This window comes from Dendrobium catenatum, unplaced genomic scaffold (assembly GCF_001605985.2).
Source record: "Dendrobium catenatum unplaced genomic scaffold, ASM160598v2 fragScaff_scaffold_754, whole genome shotgun sequence".
Lineage (NCBI taxonomy): Eukaryota > Viridiplantae > Streptophyta > Magnoliopsida > Asparagales > Orchidaceae > Dendrobium > Dendrobium catenatum.
In genome coordinates this window covers 252041-278802 of record NW_021319216.1, presented here as the reverse complement: position 1 = coordinate 278802, position 26762 = coordinate 252041, and the positions used below count along the sequence as shown (strand labels likewise).

Sequence of the window (26762 nt, the reverse complement as noted above, 5' to 3'; positions counted from 1 at the left end):
CATTGCTTGGATGAGTTGTGGTGGTCCTATGGTCCTCATTTTTATTATGCTGTAGTGGTTAGTGCTGGATTAGCTGAAAAGAATTGCATAGAGTTTATTGTGTTTCATTTCATAATTTGTGTTTTATTTATACAAGTCTAAGGGAATCTCTAATATGATATGTAAACATTTAGGGGCTGAAAATTAGCTTTATAATTGTGCATGAATTGACTCCTTACACCAATAATTTAGGCAATATCACTTCTAGCATGTGATAAATAAATCTTTCATTAAGTCTGGATTTTCTCCACATTTACCTGGCATGCTACTAAAACAATTTGTAAATAATCCCTCACTCTCTATATGAAAGAGACCCCTTTGACTGAGATTCAAAATAGTTTAAAAGCTTGAAAAATCCTGGAGCTCCACTCGAGCACCACCACTATCGAACCTTTGTTGTCCGATCGTTGCCGTCTGACCTTTCGCTGCCCAATCGTTGCCGTCTGATCTTTTATCGCCCAATTGTTGCCGTCAGACCTTTCGTCAGCCAATCGTTGTTATTGGCTGGCCACCACCATATCGCCACCGGTTGAATGCAGTCATTGGAGCTTTCATCGACCGACCATCTTTGTTCGGTCAACTGCTGTCGTCGGACCTTTCGCCACCCCACCCAACTGTAGCCATTAGACCTTTCGCAATTCGACCGCCGCTGTTGGTCCTTGCTCGTTGACCACCATGGCCAAACCTATTATGACTCGGCCTTAAACGCCCGAGTAGACTTTGTCACATTTTTTGTCAATTTCCAAGCTCATGTAATCTTGCCATATCCAAGCTAAGGGACGGGCAAAGCTTTGTAATTAACACTCACATAATGAAATCATTTCAATTGGCCAGGGACATGATTTTTCCTTTTTTTTTGGATTTTCCATATAAAAATTAGGTGTTATCTTTGTTCTTTCATTATTTTTTTGTGTTGGATTTTTGTGCAAACCTATGACACAAGACTCACACTTTATAAGTATGAATTATCTATCTTGCAACAATTCCAATTTTGAATTCACCTAATTTTGAAAAAAAGCATATGTTGGTTATGCAATTTGAATATAAACGATCGTATGATTCGATTTTCATCATACAATATGATTATTATTGAGATTTTAAATTTGAATTTTCTCATAATTAATTCGACTTAATCTTTCAAAATTATCAAATATGTCATCCACATTATACAACATGATTTTTCATAGATCAAGTTGTCATTATTAATCATTTTAAGCTACTTTTCAAAACATTCTTTATTTTAATTTTGCTCTCGTGTGTGTGCTTGATTTTTCTCATAAATATTTACCTGGTAAATACATAAAGACACATGGCTAAAAAATATAAAAGTACAAGTTCCTTCATTCTTCAACGGTCTTCTTTTTCCTTGATGACTTTAGTTTCTTCATAGATGTCTCCTACTCGAGCTTAGACTGACTGTACCATCTTCATATTGTGATTTCCATCAAAATTATATATTCAGACTTATATCGGCCTTCATTGACTATATACCTAAAATATTAGTATAAATAGAAAACCTACACAAAACTTATTTGCCAAAAAAATAACTACAACCAATAATGTTTTTAATTATCAAAACTTTAATATGCTTATAGGCTTATAGGATTTAACACATATGAATATTATCTACATTTTCATATATTCCTAATATAATTTAGACAACTCTATGTATAAATACCCCTTAATGCATAATTAACCAATCAAGTTACAATCTAAAATACTTTCTTTATTAGGAAGTAGCATGGTCAAATTATGATATCCTTATTTCCTAGACGATGTATATTCTTGATCATGCTTGGTTGTTGGCCCACAAAAACTTCAATTGACCCAATAAACTAAATGGGGATCATCATTAGCAGCAGGCCTCTAATGAAGGTATGGAACAACATCTTGTGGAAAAGCTCATCTACTTCTCATACCCGTTTTGATATTGAGTTTTTTGTTAATGTTGTAAGCCTGTAAATGAACAATCCTACTTAAGAGCACATGAAGGTTGTGAGCAGCATTCTAAGGTATTTTAGGATGACACCTAAAAGGCCCTGTTACATAAAAAGTAATCTAATAAGGAAATCAACATTTTTAATAGCTGTTGATTGAACTGGGGTATTAGACCGAAGATCCACTTCTATGTATGGGAAAATATGGCTATATGGAGGAATAAGAAATAATATGTGATGTCAAGAAGTAGTGATAAAGTTGAATATTGAATAGTAACGCTTGATATTTACTAAGGAATGTGGTTAAGTAGTGAAAAAATTAAAAATGAATTAGTCCATCCAAGTTATATTCCAGCAAAGTCTTAAACTATAGATGTCCTCACCAAAGCTTTACACGTAATGGATTTTGATTATCTAATCAACAAGTTAGGTGTGATCAATTTATGCAACCTAGCTTCATGGGAGTGTTCAAATAATCCTAAATTTATGGCCTACACGTCTTCATCTGCTTCAATCCATTAATCTGCCGGCAACATCTATTCACCCACAATAAGTTATGGACAATAATTTTCCATTTACAACAATCTATAAGCTTGCAAACAACAACATTCTTGTTGGGTCCTGAAATATTCACGACAGTAGATAAATATAAAGTTTAACGTCTTATCTTTGTATGAAGATCCAACACACAATCAAGTAAGAGAGAGCGTGTAGTATTCATAAGAGACACCAAGATTTTTCGTGGAAACCTCTGAAAAGGGGAAAAACCACTGGGCCTGACCCAATTTGAATGAATCCACTATTATTTGCAGTCGATTACAAATGAGGCCCTTCCTTCGGGGAGGCCGGCTTGATGTAATAAATGTATATCATATAAAATGCATTACATGATGGGACTTGAAAGAATAACTTTTGATATGTTTGTTTGGTCGGTAGAACCATAGTCGGTGGGCGACGAAGGTCGGAAAGACCATAGTCTAGTGACGGTAATTAGAGGGACCGTAGTCGGCGGTCAACAGTGGTTAGAAAAGACTGTTGTCTGGCGATGGAGTTCGGAAGGACCGCAATCTGTCTATGGAGATAGGAAAGGCTGTAGTTGGCGGACGACAGTGGTAAAAAAGACCATTAACTGGTGACAGATGTCGGAAGGACCATAGTCGACGGGCGATAGGAGCCAGAAAGATCATTTTCTGATGACGGAGGTTGGAAGGACTGTAATCGACAGGCGACAGTGGTCAGAAAAATTTTCTGGTAAAGGAGGTCAGATGGACCGTAGTCAGCTGGCGATGGAGGTCGGAAGTTCAGCGATGGGCGGAAGTCCAGCGTCAGGTAGAAGTTCAATGATGGATGGAAGTTCGACGTCAGATAGAAGTCCGACGGAAGTCTGGTGATGGGCAGAAGTCCGTTGTCTAGCATAAATCTGGTGACAGACAGAAGTCCGACGTCTGGTAGAAGTCCAACGACAGGCAAAAGTCTGGCGATGGGCGAAAGTCCGGTGTCGGGTAGAAGTTCGACGATGGACAGAAGTCTGACGACCGGCGGAAGTCCGGCGTCGGGTAGAAGTCCGACGAAAGTACGGTGACGGGCAGAAGTCCGGCATCTAGTAGAAGTATGACGAAAGTCCAACGATGGGCATAAGTTTGTTGTCGGGTAGAAGTCTGACGAAAGTCCAATGACGGGCATAAGTCCAATGACGAGCGGAAGTCTGGCGTCGGGTAGAAGTCCGACGAAAGTCTGGCGAATGGCAGAAGTTCAACGACAGGCGAAAGTCCGGCGTCGGGTAGAAGTCCGGCGTTGGGCAGAAGTTCGATGTCGGTTGTGTCCGGGAGGTGGTTGAGGAGGAGCTTGGTTGCAAGAGAAATATCTGATTTCTCTTCCTCTCCTCTCTTATTTCCCTCCTTACTTCGGAGCCTTTTCATGAGGAATGAGGGGTCTATTTATAGTTTTCTGTGGGTGGCATGACCAATAAATAGGAGGGAGATCAAGGGTAATTTGAGAGTGGTTTGAATGGACGACCAATGTTGATCCCCTTGATCGTGAGCCATTTAGTGAGCATTTGAATGTCTTAAGGATATTAGAATTTAAAGATCTTGGGCTCGTTTGATTCTTCTCATCGATCCGCTCAATTCGACTATAAGCATGTCACGTTTGGAAACCGTTTGGTAATTCAACTTATGGTTTGAACCTTCCAAATGTGCTTCAGGTCTTTGATTTGGACTCATTTAGGCTCGAATTGAGTCGAATTTGGTGTTGTTGGGTTTGTATTTCTAAGATGTTCAGTTCGACTATAAGTTTGCTGAAATCGGAGTTCAGATGGTCCCGAATTTAATTTTTGAAGCTTCCAATTTGATTTTGCTCCGAGATTCATGCCCGATCAAGATAATTTTTTGATGATATATCAATTCTATTTCTATTATGTACTGAATTCCAGATTCTAGAATTAGAAATTAGTTTTCATATTTATTTATTTTTCTAGATAGTCGTTTCTCCATATATTTATGTATATCTTTTTATCTTTTTATTTACACTGGTTAAGTGATTAAAATTTAGTTATAAAATCTATTATTTTTATTCTTCTCTATTCTCATTCTAATTTTCAAGAGTTTTTATGAAGAAATATTCTAGAAATGTTTTACTGTAATGTGTACTTCATTTATATTTTTTGTGATAGAAATTGATGCATAAGTTAAGCAAGCAGTTTTTCATGGCTTACAGCTTCTTTAGGTTATGAATTATTACTTAGTTTATGCGAATTCTTATAAGGTTAATGAATCATAGAATTACTGTTTACCTTCATAACCATCTGCAGATGATTCCATTTGTTGTCAACACTCAGCTAGCCCCCTGGGTAATGGAGCTATTGTTAAAACAGCTGATAAAAGGGTACTTGTCTTGCAAAGAAGCCTCAACGTGGGTGAGTTTCCAGGATACTTTGTTTTCCCAGGAGGCCATTCAGAGGTATCTATCTGTTCTTACAATATAGTTTCTTGTCAACATTAAAGCTTATAGCTGTTTCTAGTTTAGCTTTATGTTTATCTTAGCAATGGTTCTTAAAGGAAATATAGGCACTCACCTAGGTGATTAAGCAAGGTGTTGCTTAGGCGAGTGCTTTGCCTTTAGGTGTCTCACAGCGAGGCAACACGTTGCCTTGAAAATGAATGCTAACTTTTTAAAGTGTAGAAGATGTATACTGACATGGGTGATGCGGAAAGATCTTAATGTGTTGGAGAAATAAGGATGTAGATTAAGTAATAATTTAGATCAATTGTAGTTGCAAGATCATCAAGTTCTGGATTAGTAAATTTTGAGGAATAAGAGGATAAGTTTGTGAAAACGAAGAGATGGAGGGTCATTAACCTAGTGATAGAAAAGATGGCATAAATGATGTCGAAGATGGAAAAGATGATAATGAAGATTAAATTAACCTTGATGATACTTGCTATAAAATTTTAAGTATTTCAAATCTTTAAGTTATTTAAACATTTCTTTTGGGTACAATATTTAAGATTCTATTTAGCAAGATCCTGAAAATTGGAATGCAACAAACTTGAAAACTAGCTCATTAACCTAGTGATAGAAAAGAAGGCATAAATGATGTCAAAGATGAAAAAGATGATGATGTCAAAGATGAAAAAGATGATAGTGAAGATTAAATTAACCTTGATGATACTAGCTATAAAATTTTAAGTATTTCAAATCTTTAATTTATTCAAACATTTCTTTTGGGTACAATATTTAAGATTCTATTTAGCAAGATCCTGGAAATTGGAATGCAACAAACTTAAAAACTAGGTCATTAACCTAGTGATAGAAACGAGGGCATAAATGATGTCAAAGATGGTAGTGAAAATTAAATTAACCTTGATATGCTATAAAATTTTAAGTATTTTAAATCTTTAAGTTATTTAAACATTTCTTTTGGCTACAATATTTAAGATTCTATTTAGCAAGTCCTAGAAATTGGAACATAAGAAACATAAAAATTAGGGAAAACTTGTTTTTAATATGGAACTTGGCTTTAGTTCCACTGTTGTCTCTACAATTTTAATTTTTCGTTAAGTCCCTATAATTTCAAATTATTCTGTTAGACCGGTCCACTGGACCAGTCCAGCCGGTCCATATGGGACCGGCTTACGGACAACAAAGGCGAACAAGTTCCACCTCCTGCATATGATGATCAAACCGCCCAGTTCAAAAGAGCAGATTATGAAGGTTCTAGGAGAATTTTAAGAGGGAAATTTGAATATAGTGAATGTTTAGAGATTTCCTTTTGGATTTTATGCATTAATATATTTGTTTTCCTAGGTTAGAGCATCTTGAATTTGGCTGAAATTTGAGATCTCTCTTAGGTTTTGGGCTCTAACGACTTCTAGAGATTTGGGAGAGCCGGATGTTCCTCTCCAATTGAAGATCCACTTGTATCTTGTATTTTCTTTCATAAAACTTTCAATAAAAAAGTATTCTTGTGTGTTATATTCCTAGTTTTCTTGTTGGTTTTTTGAAAGGGTTGAAATCATATTTGAGCCAAGGCTTTTCCTAAGTTTCTACAATCACTTCCTATCAAATTGGTATCAGAGGTTTTAGACTGTTTTTGGGCTTTTTTTGAGAATTCCTGCAGCAGTTTTTTCTATTTCAGGCCGTGAATTTTGCTGTTTTTGTGGTGGAAATCCAAATTTTCTAGCCTAACAAAGGTCCGGGTACTTATGGAGGGAAGAAAGGTAGAAGTATTAGAAGGGAGATCATACAAATTAAATTTGAAATTTCAAATCTCCAAACTCAAGTTTTAGATTTAAAAAAGGATATTTCAATCATCCATGATAAGATCGATTCAAAATTTTCCATCATGGAGGAGAAGTTGAAGAAAGTGCTCCAGGGCCAAACCAAAATATTGCCGTCGGAGATGAGGGAAGGCACTGACAGCTAGGGAAGTGGGAAAAATCCTAACCCAATCAGATAAACATAAGATCAAGAGGTGGAGATTTTGGAGGGAACATAAAAAATGCCTCCCCGAGGGCCTATTCCTAAGGAGGAGTCGGGTAGAGGCTATGGGAGAGGCAGGAGAAGGTAGGGAAAGAACAAAGGGGTGTTGATTTGGAGAGGAGAGGGGTGGGATCTAAAAGGGAAAGGGATAATTATGACCAAAGAGAGGCTGTATTTGAAAGGGGAGGGGTTTGTTACGATCCAAGGGGTGCTGAATTTGAAAGGAGAATGTGAGAATTTGATGTAAGATGTGGATATGAACATAGAAGGGAAGATTGGGACACTTGGGGGGAACCATTCCCTTGTGGAATGGGAAATTATGAAGTAAACAGAGGGAACGAAGGCGATCTGAGGGTGAGGAAGCTAAAGATGCCTATTTTTGAGGGAGAGAATGCCATGGGTGGATCTACACAGGGTTGAGAGGTACGCTCATATACCTGTCACTAGAGTTTGACGGCGGGGGGAGGGAGGGAGGGAGAGGGAGAAAGTGTCAGGGATGCAAGCGGTTGGTGGGGAGATAGACGACAAAGTTCGGGCTTGGGAGGAGAGAAGGTCTTTAGACTTGGATAACTACCGTGTAGGGATAAACGAGGCGCTGATGCAAAGAATCTCGAGGGAGTTAAGGGAACTTGCTTATTTGGAGATGTTTTCAAAAAAACCAACATGGAGAGAACTTCTATAGAAGTCTTTCGCTTTGATTCAAAAGGGATACAATGTGGAGTAATGAGCAATTCGAGTCCCTCTCGCCAGTCAACTGGATTGGCTTCCAGAGACGCAGTATCTGAGAGGGCGGAGACTTTTTATGTAAGGGGGCTATAAACCAGAGATTCATTTGCGTGCGGTTAGAGTGATGGAGGCCTCGTGATCTGGGAGAGGCTATTGGAGCTAGCTCAGTTTGCCGGAGATGCAAAGGCCCTGAGGGACGAACAGAAGCGCAAAGTAACCTATTCGGCGAGGCACTTGTATAGGATAATGTTTAGACCGGTCAATGACGCGGTCAAGCCGGTCCACGATGGTAAACTCGCTGTAGGGATACGAGCGGCTGAGCAGATTCGAGGGATTAAGGACTTGCTTATTGGAATGTTTTTCAACCAGCATGGGAGAGAAACTTCTATGAAGAAGTTCTTCCGCTTTTGATTCAAAAGGGGACAATGGTGGAGTACCATGAGCAATTTGAGTAACTGCCAGTCAACCTGATTGGCACTTCCAGAGAACTGTACTGGAGGGTGAACTTTAATGAAGGGGCAAAACCAGAGATTCATGCAGCGGTTTCAGAGTGATGATGGCTCGTGATCTGGGAGAGGCTATGGACTAGCTAGTTGCGGAGGATCAAGGCACCTGGAGGGAGGAACGAGAGGAGTAGCTCGGAGCCCGTATAAGGATATGTAGAACCGGCTCAATGGACCGGATCCAGCCGGTCCAGCCGCGGGACCGGAGCCGCAGCGCTACCATGAGGGAGCCGGAAGTTCCCCCTCCCGCACCGCACGCCCGGGGATCAACAGGCGCGAATAGGAAGGTTTTTGAATGGATTTTAGGAGGGAAATTGATTGTAGGGACGTTTAGGGAATTCCTTTTGATTTGTATGCATTAAATAGTTGATTTTTCCTAAAGTTGAGTATCTGAATTTGGCTGAAATTGAGATCTTCTTAGATTTAGGTTTTTCTTTGGGCTCTAGCCGGCGTCTAGAGATTTGGGAGAGATGCGATCCTCTCGAATTGAGAGATCAATTTATCTTTGCTATTTTATTCATCGACGAGTGGAATACAAGCTTTTCTTTGAGTTTTCTCTCAGATTTCCTTGTGGAATTTGCTGTTTTTCTGCTGTAAACAGCAGATTTAATGCTGTTTTCTGCTGCGGACAGCATAGTTTGCTGTTGAATGTTCGCCGATTTTGGTTAGGTTACTTCGAACGCAGTATTTCCTATCAAATTGGTATCAAGCGTCGTTTTTGGGACATTAGGCGGCTGAAATCCTGATTTTTTCAGCGAGCTTTTTGGCTTCCGAAAGTGATTTTTCTTGAAGATCCATTGGGGAAGAAATGGCGGAAAAGAAGGTTGACGTCTTGGAATGCGAAGTCAGCCAATTGAAAAGCCGATTTGGAGGAAAGATTCTTCAACCTCACAAAATCAAATCACCTCCAACAATGAAAGGTTGGAGGGGAAGTTCACCGCAATGGAGGAAATGCTGAAGAAACTACTTGAGATGAAAATCATCCGCGACATCGGAAGTAAGAGAACCACCGACGCCATGGCATGAGAGGGAAATCCGAACCCCTTGTGGGGGAGGAGAAATTCGGAGGTGGAGATCCTAGAGGAAGAGAATGAACATGCCTCCTCTAGAGCCTCTTTCGAGGGAAGAGATGATAATTGGGATATATGACAGAAGGGGGGCTGATTTGTGGATGGAGGAGAAAGGGATCTCATCGCCGAGGTGCTGAATTCGAAAGAATTCAGTGTCGAGGGGGGGATTTTGAAGAAGAAAGGGAGGAACTTCAAATCGTAGAGTGCCTGAATTTGAAGGTATTCAGCGTCGAGGTGATGATGTTGAAAGGAGAAGGGAGAGTATTGAAGAGGGTTAGATATATTCGTCGAAGGGACGATCAGGACAATTGGGGAACGCCTCTCTGAGGGAATGGGGGCCATGAGGATACCGGGGAGATCCCAAGGTGAGGAAATTGAAGATGCCCATTTTCGAGGGGAAGACGGCCATGGCTGGATCTACAAGGTGGAGCGTTACTTTGCTGTCAATGGTTGATCAAGAGGATGAGAAGCTGACGGCGGCAGATTGTGTCTAGAGAGAAAGAAGACTTGTCATGGTATACAGTGGCGTGACAGGAGGGAGCTATCAGGAACCTGGAGGTAATCAAAAACTGTTCAAATCAGAGACGATTTCCAAACCGATCGGGGAGGGAGATTTCTATGAGCAATTCTTTGCTCTGGTGCAGGAGGGATCAGTAGCAGACTACGTGAGCAGTTCGAGCACCTGGCTAGTAGGGTGGAGCGATTATCAGATAGCGTATTGGAGGGGAACTTCATGAAGGGGTTGAAGGCAGAGATCCGAGCGGCAGTTAAAGTTCTGATGCCTAGTGATTTGGAGGAGGCAATGAAGTTGGCACAGCTGGTAGAAAATCAGAATAATATGGAGAAGGGAGCTAGGAGCAGTAGCTCAGGAGGCTCTTACAAGACTACGACCACTCTTTTAGCACCAAAGGGGCCTGCATCAGTCAACAATAATGAGATCACCAGGGAGAAGTCAGTAGGAGGGAGTGGGGATAACTTCAAGAAGCTCACTGAGACAGAATTACAGGAGAAGAGGGCAAAAGGGCTTTGTTTCAGATGTGACGAGAGGTATACGCCGGGGCACAGGTGTAAGGATCGAACCCTTCGAGTTCTTACTGTTTGTGATGAAGAAGGAATGGAGGGTGTCGTCTTTCCACCTTGCGGACAAGGTGGATCTTTGGGAGGGGAGTATTGTTAGACCGGTCCACGCGGGACCGGCCCAGCTACACGAGGCGGAAGTTCCGCCTCCCGCACGCCCGCCGGGATCAAACAGGGCCGAATAGGAAGGTTTTTGAATGGATTTTAGGAGGGAAATTGATTGTAGGGACTGTTTAGGGAATTCCTTTTGATTTGTATGCATTAAATAGTTGATTTTTCTAAGGTTTGAGTATCTTGAATTTGGCTGAAATTTGAGATCTCTTAGATTTAGGTTTTCTTTGGGCTCTAGCGGCGTCTAGAGATTTGGGAGAGATCGATCCTCCTCTCGAATTGAGGATCAATTGTATCTTTGCTATTTTATTCATCGACGAGTGGAATACAAGCTTTTCTTTGAGTTTTTTCTCAGATTTCTTGTGGAATTTGCTGTTTTTCTGTTGTAAACAGCATATTTATGCTGTTTTCTGCTGCGGACATCAGTTTTGCTGTTGAATGTTCGCCGATTTTGGTTAGGTTACTTGCGAACGCAAGTATTTCCTATCAGATAACCACCAACTTATTGGCATCTACGGAGCCAACACCATATACTCTTAGTGGGACTTCGAAGGAAAAGAATGCAGGAGGAATACCTGGGGACAACTTCAAGAAGTTCATAGAAACGAAATTACATGAGAAGAGGGCGAAGGGGCTCTGTTTCAAATGTAAAGAGAGGTATATGCCAGGGCAGAGATGTAAGAATCAAACTCTTCATATTCTTACCGTTTATGATGACGAGGGAATGGAGGAGGGTGTTGTCTTTCCACCTTGCGAATAAGGTGGGGTTTTGGGAGGTGAATATTGTTAGACCGGTCCACTGGACCAGTCCATCCAGTCCATACGGGACCGGCTTATAGACAACAGAGGCGGAGAAGTTCCGCCTCCTACATATGCTGATCAAATCGCCCAGTTCAAAAGAGTAGATTAGGAAATTTTTAAGAGAAGTTTAGGAGGGAAATTTGAATGTTGGGACTGTTTAGAGATTTCCTTTTGGATTGTATGCATTAAATAGTTAGTTTTCCTAGGGTTAGGGCATCTTGAATTTGGCCGAAATTTGAGACCTCTCTTAGGTTTTGGGCTCTAGTGGCGTCTAGAGATTTGAGAGAGCCGGATCTTCCTCTCCAATTGAAGATCCACTTGTATCTTGTATTTTCTTTTATAAAATTTTCAATAAAAAAGTATTTTTGTGTGTTCTATTCCTAGTTTTCTTATTGTTGGTTTTCTGAAATTGCTGAAATCATATTTCAACCGAGGCTTTTGCTAAATTTCTACTACACTTCCTATCATATTCCAGTCACATCCAAAACATAGATGATTTTAACTGAGGAAGCTAAATTCCATCCATATGAAATGGCAAAATGCTCATCACCTAACTTACGCTAGCCAAAAATCCATCATGACAAGTAAACATTCTGCTCTCATTTGGGCATAGTTTGGCTTCCATTATTTTATTTGAGTTTTGGATGCAATCATAACGATTTTAATTTCAAGGACTTAATAGGGACCACTCAAAATTACTGGAGCCAAATTGGAACCAACGACAAACTCTAAGGACAATAGTTTGATTTACCTAACAAATCCATATTATGATTATCATTTTATCTCATTCAAAAATCTTCTTCAAAATAGAAATAGGTTTATCTATTCTACATCCAGTGTGTCTTCACTTAGGCGAGCACCTATGGTGGCACCTGATGCCTTTGACATTGGGCAAACATGTCACATTGAGGTCACCCAGCATTTTTTATGACATGGGTCTCAACAGTAATCAAACTACTTTCTTTGATGCCAATGAAATTCCAGGAAGATTTATTTGAACTCAAATCATATCAAATCAGTTCTTATTTCTCTTTATGTGATCATCTTACTTTTATCTCTCCATTTCTTTTATGTGCCTACTTTTCCCGTCTCAACATATATATTTTTTTTGCATAATTTTTACACTTTATTCTTCTAATAAATTAATTTTTGTTTTCATTTTTAGAATTTCCATTCATTTCCATATTTTAGTATTCTCATATCATTTATTTATATAGCCTTTATTATTTAGCTTTATCATTCATAGAAATAGCTTCTTTTTTGTTGTTTCTATTTAACTATATATTTTCTTTGGAAAGTACTCCAGACATGTTTTCAATTGCCTAAATTTAACTCTTTTAGAAATGTCATGCCTAACCCCCCTCATGGTCGAGCATAAGACAAGATAGAGGCGGGTATGAATTAGCCAATTAAATCTACTATCAACACCCATTCTAGAATTCTACCAACTTCATTAAAGCGAGTGATAAACGTAATAATCTAAATGATCTAAACTATTTATTCAACACAACCCTAAACTCCTAGGGATCCAATAAAATTAAACTTTTATTGAGTGGAAGCATTTCAAAATTTTCTATTCATTCATTTAAAGAGCTAATAAATTTTTAAAGTTTATACACATAAAATAAACTTTCATCATATACATTATCTTAATATTCTTCACATCTTACATCAAACTTATAAATTTAAATTAAAAACCTGATCCTCATTCAAGATCAATCTTGTCCTCTCTACCTATAGCAACAACTAGAATAATAATCTAATGAGTTATAAAACTCATCAAGATAAACAACTCTGATACAAAATCTAAATGTGAAAGAGTTGTGCTCTTTTCTTATGGTTGTGCACTTATAAATGGCTTGTGGTTCGACCACTTGAGTAGGAATTGTTATCATGGTTGTCAATGAGATTGTCACTAAGTGGAGAATTTGTTGGAGGAACATCAATCATGGTTCAACTTGGTTGGCTAGAGGTTGTCATTGAGATTGTAGAATAGGTGTTTGTTGATGCTCAATTGTTGTTGGAGACGTGCGCTTATGATTTGGATCAAAATTTTGTTGTTGGCTAACCGTTTTTAGAGGACTAGAGAGGCTGAGAAGTGGCTTGGATCTCTTGTTTAAAGCTAAATATGAAAGGAAGAATTTGCTGATGATCCGAGTAGGATTTGTTGGAGAATTCTAGTTTAAAACAAGAGGGGGCTGAGAGGTTTATTGATAGTGGATTGATGGTTGTCGGAGCCTAGGGAGAGATGCTTATCGCTGACTATAGAGAGATGATGGTGCCTGGTAGAAAAAAGCGATGGAGCATCGAGTAGCGAGTGCTGTGCACGAGGGAGTTTAGAGTAGCATGGGTATTTGGTTGAGGGATTTGGAGAATAAAGCAAGAGGCAGAGAGATGGCACGAGTGAGAGAGATGGAGGGTATAGAGCTCGTGTGAGGGAGATGATGATGAGAAAGGGCAAAAATGTTGAAGTGAGGTGCTAGTTGGTGTCGTAGCATAGGCTGTTTGGGAATGGGAGAGAAGCGATTGACTTATGTTGAGATTTTTATCAATTTGCTTGACGTCCATCCCTTCTCCACGTGAAGCGTCCTATTTAACACTTGTTAGTGCATTCAATAGAAAATTGATTTAGAAATGGTGGAATTTTTTTAAACACAACCACATGCAATGTTGCGTGTTTTCTATTGTCCTCACATTTGATTATGCTTAATTTGTATTGTTTTGTAGCATCTGCGTTGGTCAATAAGCTCAAACGTGTATTGAATGTTGCCTAAGTATATGGATAAGTTGGGTTCAACTCAATCTTTTCCTAGATTAGGTTGAATCGGTCAATTTTCTATTATTGTTGCAAAATCCATTTATTCATCTTTGAATCGTGAAGCTATGAGCTGGATGAAGTAACAAACTATTTTGAAGTAACAAACTAAGTATATGGATAAGAGTTTTACTTTATTTTCTTAAGGATTTTCACACTGTAGGAGGGGTGTCGGGGAGGGAGGAAGGTTTGTGTTTCTTTTTAAAAATTATGGAATATTATCTATTATTATTTCATCAGTTGGTTCTTACTTATGTAATTCTTTAGCAAGCATGCGTTTGTTAACCCATAGTTGCTTTTCCATTTCTTATTATTTTTTTTTTCTTTTCTTTTTTTTATGTTTACGTTGGCTTTGTTTCTTTGTTGTTTCTGTTTATTCACGGCCTTCTTTCCTCCCATTTAAGAATAACTTTGTATGGTAATTATTTATTTGAATGTGTGGTTTCATTCACTTTGAAGCCTGAAGAAGTTGGTGTTTTATTCCATCAAATGAACAAAAACTCAACAGAACATGAAGCATTAAATGACAGGGTTTCTCAAGAGATGTTTGAAGGTATTGTTCGTGAAGTGGTTGAAGAAATTGGAGTCCCTGCAGAATCATTGGCAAGTTTGCTGCTATGCCTTGTTTTTCATTTTTGTTTACATTTGCGTGATTAAATGCCTAAATTTATTAAATACGTCTTTAATCTTTTTTTTTAAAATAGTAATATAGTTCACTGGGTTTAATGAATTTTTAAAGTCAATTGCATATATTGACCTTTGAAGAATGAACTAGAATAAGTAATGTGAAAGAATAGTAAATCAAGGTTACACGTTTAGTGGTTGTTGTATCGAGGGTGCCAAAAGATAACGTTGAAGCACCACTAGGATTGAGAATGATGCGCTACAATCTATCCTAAAATAGAAAGCGTAAACACGGTCCTAGAGGAGATATGAAGGTTTACGTGATTTAGCTTCAACTAAGCTTACGTTCATAGTAGAGGAAAGTGGAGGAGAGAGGATTCGATTCATTAAAAAAGAAGCATATTCAAGGTGTACAAATAAGAGCACACAATATTTCTCAAATTTCAAGTACTCCAATGCACATAAATGAAGCTAAAAAATAATCTCTTAATACAAATTCCTCAAAACAAAGCCTTCTTCATGCATACATAAAAAAATCTCTAATTCTCTAATCCATTAATGAAATCATAGTTACTGAGAGGTATCTCAATGAGTGAGATAGATCTAAAATTTTTACACTACTTATACAAACACCTTCATCTTATGGGGTCGACCCCTCTTTCACAAATTCCAAAGTGGAAGCTTCTAGGGGCCAACGCCCATGTGGTTCAAATCTCAAGGATAGGATTCCCCAATTGTGTATGCATCTCAAGGTACATTGAGTTTCTTGATTTTCAATAGAAGTCAAATGAATCCTTAGGGTCAGTCAGACAGATTAATGTCGTCGATGGCATTATCCGTCTCCTCCATAAATAGGACCCATGTAATGTGATATAAGTTCGATGCAATGCCCAAAATACAAAACATAATTGAATCAAGATAATCAATGTTTAAAATTGCGTAATCGGGTATTGAGGCATTTTTCGTTCGTGAGGCGAGGCGTAAGCCTCAAGGCGTTTTGAGGCGTAAGCCTCAAAATCAAAAGATTGCGTAAAATGATAAATTTTTTATATACTAATGAGTAAAAAATATAAAACTTAAAAAAGCACAATATATGAAGTGAAATCAAAATATCCCAATAATATGATAATATGAAATTCTTCATTTGAATAAGCATTATGATGATCTGCTCTCTCCCTTTCCTCCTCTTCTATAGAGTACAATGTCTCCCAATCAAAGCATGCACTCATGAAGAAAACTTCTACAAAGCATGCACTCATAAAGAAGCATACTAACACTAACAACTATTACTGAAGATGATGAATACAACAATATGTCGGGCAGCCGGGGGTCTAAGGGAGCGCTGCCCTCTGGCGGGGTTCGATCGGTACCGAGCATGTATCGAGCGGTACCGAGCATGTATCGAGTGGTACCGAGCTTTTTTTTTTTTTAATTTTAAGAGGCAAACGCCTCTAAAACATGAGGTGAGGCGCGCCTCAGTGAACTTGAGGCGTACGCCTCAATGGCAGCTCTCATTGCGTAGGCTTTGAGGCTTAAAAGGTTAAAATTGTGCTTAGGCGCGCTTCTTATTGCGCAATTTTAAACCACGAAGATAATAAGTCTTTACGTTCACTCGATGTTGTGGCAAAACTAGATTCTATTAATGTTTCCTCTTCATTAGGACTAGGACAATATGATACCTAAATTGAATACCTACAACAGACTTGTGTACTTGAAGGTTAGATTGTGAAACATAAATGTGCACTCACCATGAATTTTTGTATCAGGTTGTGGCACCTCTTGAATACTTGATGGCTTGAACTAACATTGGAATAGATTGTGAAAGGTAAACATCATCCATCTGATTATCTGAACCCTTTTTATCATCTCGTTCTTGATCTCATTTTGAAACTTCTCTTGTATCAATAAAGATAACTTTTCTCTACTTCCCCAAAATGCAATGCTCCAATGTAGGCGAATAAATAACTAATGTGTATTACCAATGTAGACATTTCATTAGTGGATCATACGATATTTTTGAACATTTGATAATCTTTATAAAACATCCAACATTTCAGTTTTCATACATTTCATCAAACGAAAGCAACTAATAACTTTAAATTTCAAGCGAATAAATAACTAATGTGTATTATCAACGTAGACATTTCATTAGTGGATCATAAGATATTTTTAAACATTTGATAATCTTTATAAAACATCCAACATTTCATCAAACGAAAGCAACTAATAACTTTAAATTTCAACATAAGCTACTTACAAAGCCGTTATAAAAATCCAAAGTAATACATCACTGAGAAGTTTACATACCTCAAGTTTAGACTTCAAATAAAGATAAATACTAACATAACATAACATAACATATGAAATACTTGACAAGTTAATCTACTATGATCTTCTTCTTGCCATTTCCTGTAACAACAGCCAGTAAAAAAATACCGGTGAACTATGAGGCTTCATAAGTTATGCAAAAAAAAAAAAAAAACTTCATAATTATAAAAAAAAAAAAAAAAAAAACTTGCATGATTATAAAATTTAGATCATTAAAAACATAAATAAAAGTTAAATTACTTGAGAAAATTTCATAAAAATCTCATTTAACATTAACCTTTATTTTCTCTTAACTTCATAATGAATATCAATTTTATTCATTAAAAAATTTGGCTACTCTTTCATAAACATATCAATGGAGCTTAGGTGAACCTGATATTATCGCCATTGAATTACATAGAGGTCCCCTTTGCCTCTTTATGGGTTCCTTTTGCCCCACCTGCTATGCAGGTCTCATTTCTTTGGGGTCCCTTTTGCCTCACTTACAATGTAGTCTCATATTTGAGAACTCTTTTGCCCAAACTACACTTGTAAGTTATACATTATATATAGCCAAACTTTAATTTAAATTGATATTCAATACATTATATTTTCATATTTCATACTTTTCACATGCTTCCATACGGATAATTCTGTTGCCATTTGTTTATAAAGTATATATGTATACAATATGTAATTGAATTGACATCATTCTAAAATATCATCAATTAGGAAAATATTTAGATGAACATGTTAAGCATTATTGTAAACTCACATGCTAAATTTATGTGAGTGGTTCTTCATACTTGAAAACTTGGATAAAAATAACCTTTCTATGCATTAAGCGAAATTAATACCATTTACTCTAATGTATTCCTAATTAACTTCCATGCTTATAAATGAAAGTCATCATATTTGTAATATAATTACATCACTTACATTCTTGCCGAGTCGTCGTCTCCAATTCCCTACTACGGACTCTTCTACGATTGTAAGTCACCCCAAAACTTTCTCTTTGCATGTATCTGAAGAATCCTGACCTTATAATTGTATGCACTTAGAACTTTTATCACTTTTAAGAAATATAAAAGACAACTAAAAATATACCAAAAGTGCTCACCTCTTATTTCCCTACAATTTCCCTTTTATTCTTCCTTCACTGTTCTTTGTTTCCTATCAAAGCCAAAATCCCTACACCAACTTCTTTCTTTCACAAATCAGCCGCAGTATGCTTGACTTTTTTTCACATCCACAAAAAAAAAAAAAAATCATTTTAGCATATGCATACTTTGCCACTTTCTTTCACAGTCACTAAATTCCTTCACTAAAATTGTTCTTACACACCATATTTTTGTAATTCAGAAAATTCTTTAACTGAATTCTATAAAACAGAGATTTCGGAAATACTCTATTCCCAATTGCTCCCTTCAGTACAGTGTTGAATCCACTACAGGATTCCCTTCCTGATTGACCACAGAAATATCCTCTCTGGCCGAATTTCTGCTATAGGAATTCTGCTGAAATCCCTAGTCTTTGCTACAGTTCCACCACTTGCAACATTATCCCGATAGTTGCTACACTATTTCCTTCTACACTATCGAATTCCCACAGCACTCAGAATTTCTGTGCAGAATTTTTGTTACAGTTTTTTTGTGTACTGTGCCATAATGTGCCCTCACCTTTCTCTTGTATAGATGCTTTGATGGCTTGTGGCAGATAAGGACAAGGAGGGCCCACAAAGTCAAATAACGGACTATTGATATTATCGGAACTTTCACTGCCAAATATTCCATTCCAATAGTCTTGTCTAATGCCCCTACAGTAATACATAGAGCTTATTTTAATAAAATTATAAAGGAACTATAATTGCTGTTGAATATTAGATTTAAAATTTAATTAAATATCATTCAGTTAAATCAAATATTATTTAGTTACTGTTAATATTAACTTAACCGAAATTTTTTCATTAACCTTATAATAAACTTTACAATATTTTTACTGTAGTTAAATTTTCACATACCTGAAAAATTTTGGATCTTACATAATGTGGCCCTTGTCTACAATAAATACGATGTTTTGATTCTTATAGTTTCCATGACAATTAAGAAACATTGAAAATCTTGAAGATCTCAGCATCCCCAAAAATTTGCACCCAACATCACTTAAGAGTACCCAAAGATATATGATTCACTCTTGGATCATGTATATATCTTACCCTAGTTAAAATCCTAGATGCATCATAATGTGTCATAAAGTAATGAGTGTCAATATTTATGGTTCTACACTATTATTTTTTACATGCACATGTCCATTTCATGCTTTATAGTTAGTGAACAATGACCAATAATGCAACTATGCATTGCGTTTGTAACAACTAAAAAATAATGACCAATCATGATACATATAAGAATATATCAAATCAAGTACCCATTGATTGTTGCGTATGTAACTTGCAGTCACATAAATAACATTATTAGAATCTATATTGGTTGTGTTTTCATGTGTTGCATTGTACTTATTATAGTTGTAACCTGATTGCTATTTTGTTTTAATCAATGTTATATAATTTCTCTTGATATTCCCTTATTTCTTGCAGTAATATTTGGTCTTGTTGCAAATTAGATTAAAAGAAGATCTATGTCTTATACCTTAGTCAACGATGCCCTATATCAATGATCATTCGATCAAATGTGGTTGTGTGGTTTTAGCAAACCCGAAGCTTATAAAATCATAGAAGTGTCTGCTGTATTATATGGTGCTCACCAATTCGGTCCTAAATGAAGATGAAGATTAAACGAATGGGATACTATTAGTCGTTAATGGTAGCTGACTACATGAATGTTGCACATTGTTGTCATCAGTGTCAGATGCATAGTATAGTGCTACATCAATCACCAAATATTCTACATCCAACCATTGCTTGGTGGCCATTGAAAGCTAGGGTATGGATATGATCGGCCCGTATTTGAAAAGCCCTCTTTCGATGAGGCTTCCTCTCAACAATAATCTCAAACCTGCCTATATTCATTTGCACATTCATGCTCAGAAATAATATCTTTTGACACAAATTAGTAGTGCTTTAAAAACTGGATCAAACCAGATGGTTCAATCATGAACTGTTCGGGTAACCAGTTTTTTCAAAATCAAGAACCGCTTTAGCTTTGGACCAGTCAAAATTTGAGTGAATCGTCAGTTCAACCGGGTTACTGGCGAACCGGTACTGATTTTCAAAAATCGGTCAATTCAATTGTTGAACCATTTAAATATTTAAATAAATTTATATAAAATATTAAACTTTATTTTTTTATAAGCATTAAATTTCTAAAATAAATATTTTCCAAAGAAGCACCAACAAACCATTATCACATGACCCCAGTACTCCATGTGAGTTCCTAATGTATGCTAACCTAAAAAGTTTTATAAATAATAATATGAGAAAGTTCCCAAGTAATTTGGGACTAATAATTAAGCTGAAGTTATCAAGTTTATAACACATGTATTATATGTTTTTAATTAAGTTTTTATAATGTGAATATTATTTATTTTTTTGTTAATATTTAATTTTTTTATCTATTTAATTTATTAAATTATACATTATAAAAATAACTATTTATATATTTATTAATAATAAATGATCTAACATGAATGATATATAAATCCAAATTTATAATGTGAATTTTGTATATAATTTATAGATGTGAATTATATCTGAACATATAATATAAATTAAATAATATATATTAAATTTATAAGCGTATAGGTAAATTAAATTTATATTAAATATGAATTAAATTTAAAATTGAAGATTTTTAAATTTAAAATTACAAAAGATATTATTTATTTATGAATTTCTAGCATTATTATAATAGAGGTTGATCTGAATGAAAATTGCTATGAATCTTTTAACAATCTTTTAGATTTATAGTTGTTAGTTGATTGATGTGGATGCGTAAGAAATTCCATATTTTATGTTTTGATAGAATTTATATAATAGATTAAATACTAAGGAGGGAGAAAGATATATGTATAAGTTAGCCAAACAAAGAGATAGGAGTAGTAAGGATTTAGTTCAAGTGAAGTGTATTAAGGATGAAGATTAAAAAATACTTTTCTTAGAAGCTGATATTCAACAAAGGTGAATGAGATATTTTGCTAAACTTTTTAATGAAGATTGTGTAAATAAGATTGACTATAGTGATCTTAGCACCCTAAATGAAAATAAAGATTTATGTTTTTATCGGCGTATTAGTAAAACTGAAGTTAGAGAGGTTTAAGAAAAATGAAGGGTGGAAAAGCTGTTGGACCTGATGATATTCCAATAGAGGTGTGGAAATGCTTAGGAGATGAAGGATTTATTGGCTTACTAAACTTTTTAATAACTATTTGAAGACTAAAAAGATGTCAGATGGGTGGAGAATGAATGTGTTAATTCATATTTTTAAGAATAAAGATGATGCACAAGATTGTACGAATTATAGAGGTATTAAGTTAATGTGTCATACTTTAAAACTATGGGAGCGAGTATGGAGCATAGGTTGCGGCGTGATACTAATGTTTCTCAAAATCAATTTGGATTCATCCGGTAGGTCGACTATGAAAGCCATACATTTATTAAGAGGTTTGATGGAGAATATAAGAGAAAATAAGAGGATCTACATATGATATTTATTGATTTAGAAAAGCATATGATAAAGTTCCAAGAGAAGTGCTATGGAGAGTTCTTGAAAAGAAAGGATCAATAATGCTTATATTCAAATCATTAAAGATATGAATGCTGAGCTATTACTTTTGTTCAAACACAAGGTGGTTGACCAAGTATTTCTCTATTTCGGTTGGGTTACATAAGGATCAGCTTTAAGCCCATATCTTTTTTGCTTTAGTCATGGATGTTCTCTCTAGACATTTGCAAGAGGATGTACCTGGTGTATGCTTTTTGTGATGATATTCTTCTTGTTGATAAGACTAGAGAGGGAGTTGAAGGTAAACTTGAATTTATGGAGGTCAACCTTAGAGCTAAAGGTTTTCGCTTAAGTAGATCTAAAACGGAATATATGGAGTGTAATTTTAGTAGTAATAGACCTAGTGAGGGGATTGTGACTTTGGGCGATCAAGTCATTAATAAGAGTACACGTTTTAGATATCTTGGATCTATTGTTCAGAGTGATGGTGAAATAGATGGGGATATTATCAGCATAATTCAAGTTGGATGGTTGAAGTGGAGGAATGCATCGGGCTTGTTATGTGATAAAAATGTACCCCTCAAACTTAAGGGAAAATTCTATGAGATGGTAGTGAGGCCTGCAATGCTTTATGGTGCCGAATGTTGGCCATTAAAAGTGAAGCATAATACTAAGTTAAGTGTGGTAGAGATGAGGATGCTCAGGTGGATGAGTGGCTTTACCCTTAGAGATAGGATACGAAATGAGCATATTCGTGAAAAGGTTGGAGTAGTTCCAGTAGAGATAAGATTAGAGAGAGTCGCCTTAGATGGTTTGGTCACATAAAAAGGCGGCCTTCTGATGACCCGGTTAGGAGAGTAGAGGTATTAGATTTGACTTGTGTTAAGAAAGGTAGGGGTAGACCTAAAAAGACTTGGTTAGAAAATATTAGGAATGACCTTTCTTTATTAGATTTAAACGAGAATTTGAATTTTAATTGGACACAATGGAGAAAAAAGATTCATGTAGCTGACCCCACGTAGTGGGATAAAAGCTTGTTGTTGTTGTTGTTGTTTATGTTTTGATAGAATTTGTTAGAGAGACTTTGTCATGAACAATGATTCCAATTTGAGTAATAAATTTTTGTGATTAACCCTCCAATAACTTAATTATGACCTCATCCACCAATCATAGTTTGATTTTTATTAGTGTTTTTCCATCTATCTTGACATTTTCATTTTCCCGTATTGGGCATTTTCGAATGCCCTATGGGCTATGAGTTTTTTAACCAAACCTTATTTAATAAAAAATCACACATTTTGGTTCTCCAAAGGCCAAAATTCTTTGACCCCTCAAACTTCTTGATTTTGAATTTCATGACTTTCAACCTTAGAATTATGCTTTGATACGAGCTTGTTGTAACGAGGGCATCAAAAGACGATGCAAAATGTTAGCAGGATCGAGAATGGTGCACCACAAGCTATCCTAAAGGAGAGTGAAAACACAATTCTTAAGAGAACACAAATATATATTTGTTTGACTTTAAAGTTTAAACACACCCACATCTGCAAAAAGAGAAGAGATGAACCGATTCTTTAATGAAAAAGCTACAATCATTTTGTATAAAATAAGAGCACTTGTTGTACTTCCTAATTCGCAAGTGCAACCAGATACACAAAGACGAATCTCCAAAATAGTCTTGAATAAGGTTTACCTCAACACTAAGCCTTCTTTTCACAAATGCATTGAAGAAATCTCCAATCCTTATATGAAACCCTAGCCGTTGGGAGGATATGCCGATGAAGAACAAAAACAATCCATACTTTTTGTGCACAAATTCTAGACAAACACCCCCATCTTATAGCTGTTGACCCCTCTTGAACAAATCATGAGAAAACTCCCTGGCACCAATCCTGAGATCAGGATTTATTGTTCCCCACAACTCCTGAGTGTCCCAAATCTTAAGGATGAGATACACATGTGTTCAAACATCCCAAGAGGTATCGGAATGTCTGATTTCTGATAACTACCACACGAATCCTTTGGGTTGATCACTTGGATTGATGTGTTGTTGTTTATCTGGTCTGGCCAATACAAACTTCCATAAATTGTTGCCATACATGTAATATAAACTCTATGCAATGTGCAAAATGTGTGCAAAATGCAAACACAATTAATTCATGCAGTTGAAAAATTTTGCATGAGAGAATAATTCATAGTGCCGTCGAAATTGGTGGGATGCCCACCATAAACAATGTTTACAGTTCTAACAGGTGTATGATTCTTTCAGAGTGATCCCATCTTTATTGGAATATCAAGGAGGAACCTGAATGTTAGGCCAACTGCATTTTTCTTTGTTAATTGTAGTCTTAAGTCGGATGAAATTCAGCAGCTGTATTCAAGAGCCCAAGATGGTTATGAATCTACCCAGCTTTTTGATGTCTCAATGGTTAGTTATGTTGAGTTTAAGTTTGTTTTCTACTATTTACATTCGATTTATTTTTTCATTCTTTCCATTGCTTACTGAGAACGCTTCTCTAGGAAGAGTTGCTAAAGATGTCAGAGAGAATGCCTGGTTGCCATCGGGGTGGATATGCATTGTATGAGCTGATGATGAAAGCCAACCATGGCGACTTATAAATATGACCATGGCGAATCTTGTTGATCCCCAATTTGGTAGGTTGTTTCATAACAAGATTGATCTCTCTTTTTTATTCATTCATGCTTGATGTTTTAATGGATGAACTACTTTCCTGTCATTACATACATAAGAATATTTCATTGAGAGCTATGCATCTTAAGATGTAGTTTTTGCCTGGTCTATAATTGTTGTTGAGAAAAAAAAAGTGTCTTATTTTATAGGACCCTCAATAATATATAAGAGCTTACACCCCTTGTCAAGTTAGAGTATATATATTAATAAGCTCTAATTTTTTACATAGTTTGGAAAATTAATTTAGATCCAAAACTTTGATAAATATATTTGTCAGTTGTTATTTGCTGGAAATATGAGTAATGATTTTCTTTCACAACATCATATCTTGGATGAAGTGACAGTCAACCTCAATATCTTTAGTTCTTTCATAGAATATGGAATAATTGGCAATGAGATAACACATTTTTATGATATTGAACCCTATATTGTGCAATTGGAAAACCAAATTCCCATAGGAGTGTAACCCTCATCATTTTATGTTACATAGTTTGTCATGGCTCTATATCTTTCTTTAGTGCTTGAACTCTCCAGAATTATTTGTTTCTTACTATTTAATGTGATTAATCTCACATAATTATACAGTAGTCAAATAGTTTTTTTTAATCAATAGATCTAACATAATAAACATCCGAAGGGCTACCACATTAGGCTGTCCATTCTTAGTGTGGTGGCCTTTTCTTAACATATCTGAGAATAAATGGAACTTTGTTCTTCTAGGAAAAAAATTTTGAGGTTAGAGAAATAAAATAGATCAAATTTTTGGCCAATCTACGATAATGAGAGGCATCCTGTAAAATTTTCTGTTTATCAGCGATATCATGAGTACCCATGGGAGTGTCAGTAGCTATGCAGCCCAAAATACCACTTTCCTCAAGGTCATTGTTACAAAGAAACTCCTTTGATGTAAGCAAATTTTATTTTTATATAGTATTCAGGACAACCTAAATATTTGGCTAGAAAACACTACTATAGATAATATTTTACTTTTGTAAGCCCTTTTTGATCGATCTCTATTAATAAGATATTTTCTATATAAATTGCAAAGAATATAGCTAGATCAAATGGGTTTGACAAAGGTGGAGAGTGATATGTTGTGTTGCTTTGAAGGCCAAGCTAAGTAAGAACTTTGCGAAATTCGTTGATCCTGGCGTTAAGGGCTTTTATTAATGAAAGCCCTTGAGCACATACAAAAACAGAAAAACTTCCATCTGAGCAAAGTACCTGGTGGTTTCTCCATAAAAGACTTTATTGAGATCACCATAGAGGAATATATATTACTTATTTTCATTTGTAACAATGAAAAAAAACCTTGATTAAGACCATCTCCAATGGAACGACAAATAATTGTTTGTAGTTCTTCCGTCGCTCCAACCGAGCGACAATTTTGCCGCTATTTTATCACGGGTGATTGGCGTCGCACTGTTCAACCGCTAAATTTTTTTATGTCAACGGGATTTACCCGCAAAATGGAGAAAGACGGTTACGAGATGACGAAGCCCGCGAAATGGAGTTCAATTGGAGCAGAATTACAGCATTTTGAAGTTTTGCTGTATTTTGCAGTGGAAAATGGGGTTTTCGGTTGGAGATGCCCTAAATATAACCCAGTGATTCCTCCATAAATATTCATAATATTCATTTTATTATATTATGAGATATTATAACTACATCTGATGTTTTGTATTCAAAGCTACTATGCTTGAAATTCATCAATTATGGTTGAAGTTATTTTGCAAGCTAACAGCCTAACACAGTGAATTCCATCAATTTTCTTGGCAGTTGCAGTCTCTTGTCAAGTGACTGAGCGAACCTTCATCAAACTTAGCTGCTGAAAATCCTGTATGACAGTAAAGGATGATTTTTGAAAGATGTTGTGGCACTTCTTTGTTCAGCACCTCAAGGAAGATGTGGAATAAATATTATTATTAATTGGAATGTTAGAGATTGTAAACATACAAGCTTATTTGATTCAAAGATGTGGTAATGATAATGGGATTTTTTTTCCTTGTAAAAGATTAAAAAGTTTGTCTTTGATTAGACATGTATGTGTTGATTGTTTCTGTTAATTGTTACTTTTTTATTGTATGATGTTGCGCTAACTATTATATAAGAGATCCAATGACTAAAACATAAGGGGTTAGGTTAGGTTAGGGGTGCAAATGAGTCGAGCCGAGCTCGAGTCAGGGGTGTTCGAATTGAGCGCAACTGTGAAATATCGAGCTTGAGCTTGTCCAACTATAAATGAGCTCGAGTTGGCTTGTGAGCCTCGGAGGGATTTTTTAAATATTTTTAATTATTAATTTTTTAAATATTTAAATATTAATTTTTTATTAAATATTTTAAACATTTATTATTATTTTTAAACATTAAATATTAATTAATTTTTATATTATTAAATATT

General features: G+C 36.1%; 1 protein-coding gene and 1 long non-coding RNA gene across 7 annotated transcripts in view; one reads left to right on the top strand and one right to left on the bottom strand.

Annotated features, from left to right (window-relative positions):
- LOC110105942 (nudix hydrolase 9) overlaps positions 1-26398 on the top strand; it is a 38077-nt gene extending 11679 nt beyond the window's left edge. For 2 of the 6 annotated variants that reach the window (XM_020835639.2, XM_020835638.2), the window contains 5 exons: positions 4786-4934; positions 14519-14662; positions 23939-24097; positions 24190-24324; positions 26141-26398. In XM_020835639.2, coding sequence (XP_020691298.1) covers positions 4786-4934; positions 14519-14662; positions 23939-24097; positions 24190-24288 — 551 coding nt within the window. In that variant the 3' untranslated portion in view covers positions 24289-24324; positions 26141-26398. Of the gene's footprint in view, positions 1-4785; positions 4935-14518; positions 14663-16449; positions 16509-23938; positions 24098-24189; positions 24325-26140 lie in introns of those variants that run through there. The other 4 variants (XR_002304188.2, XR_002304189.2, XM_020835640.2 and 1 more) reach the window with 4 other exon arrangements.
- On the bottom strand, positions 6055-10638 carry LOC114580099. Its single transcript, XR_003701366.1, has 3 exons — positions 10435-10638; positions 9573-9574; positions 6055-6073 (listed from the first exon to the last, which is right to left on the bottom strand). It is a non-coding gene; the product is annotated as an uncharacterized LOC114580099 (long non-coding RNA).
- Positions 26399-26762: the final 364 nt, after the last annotated feature.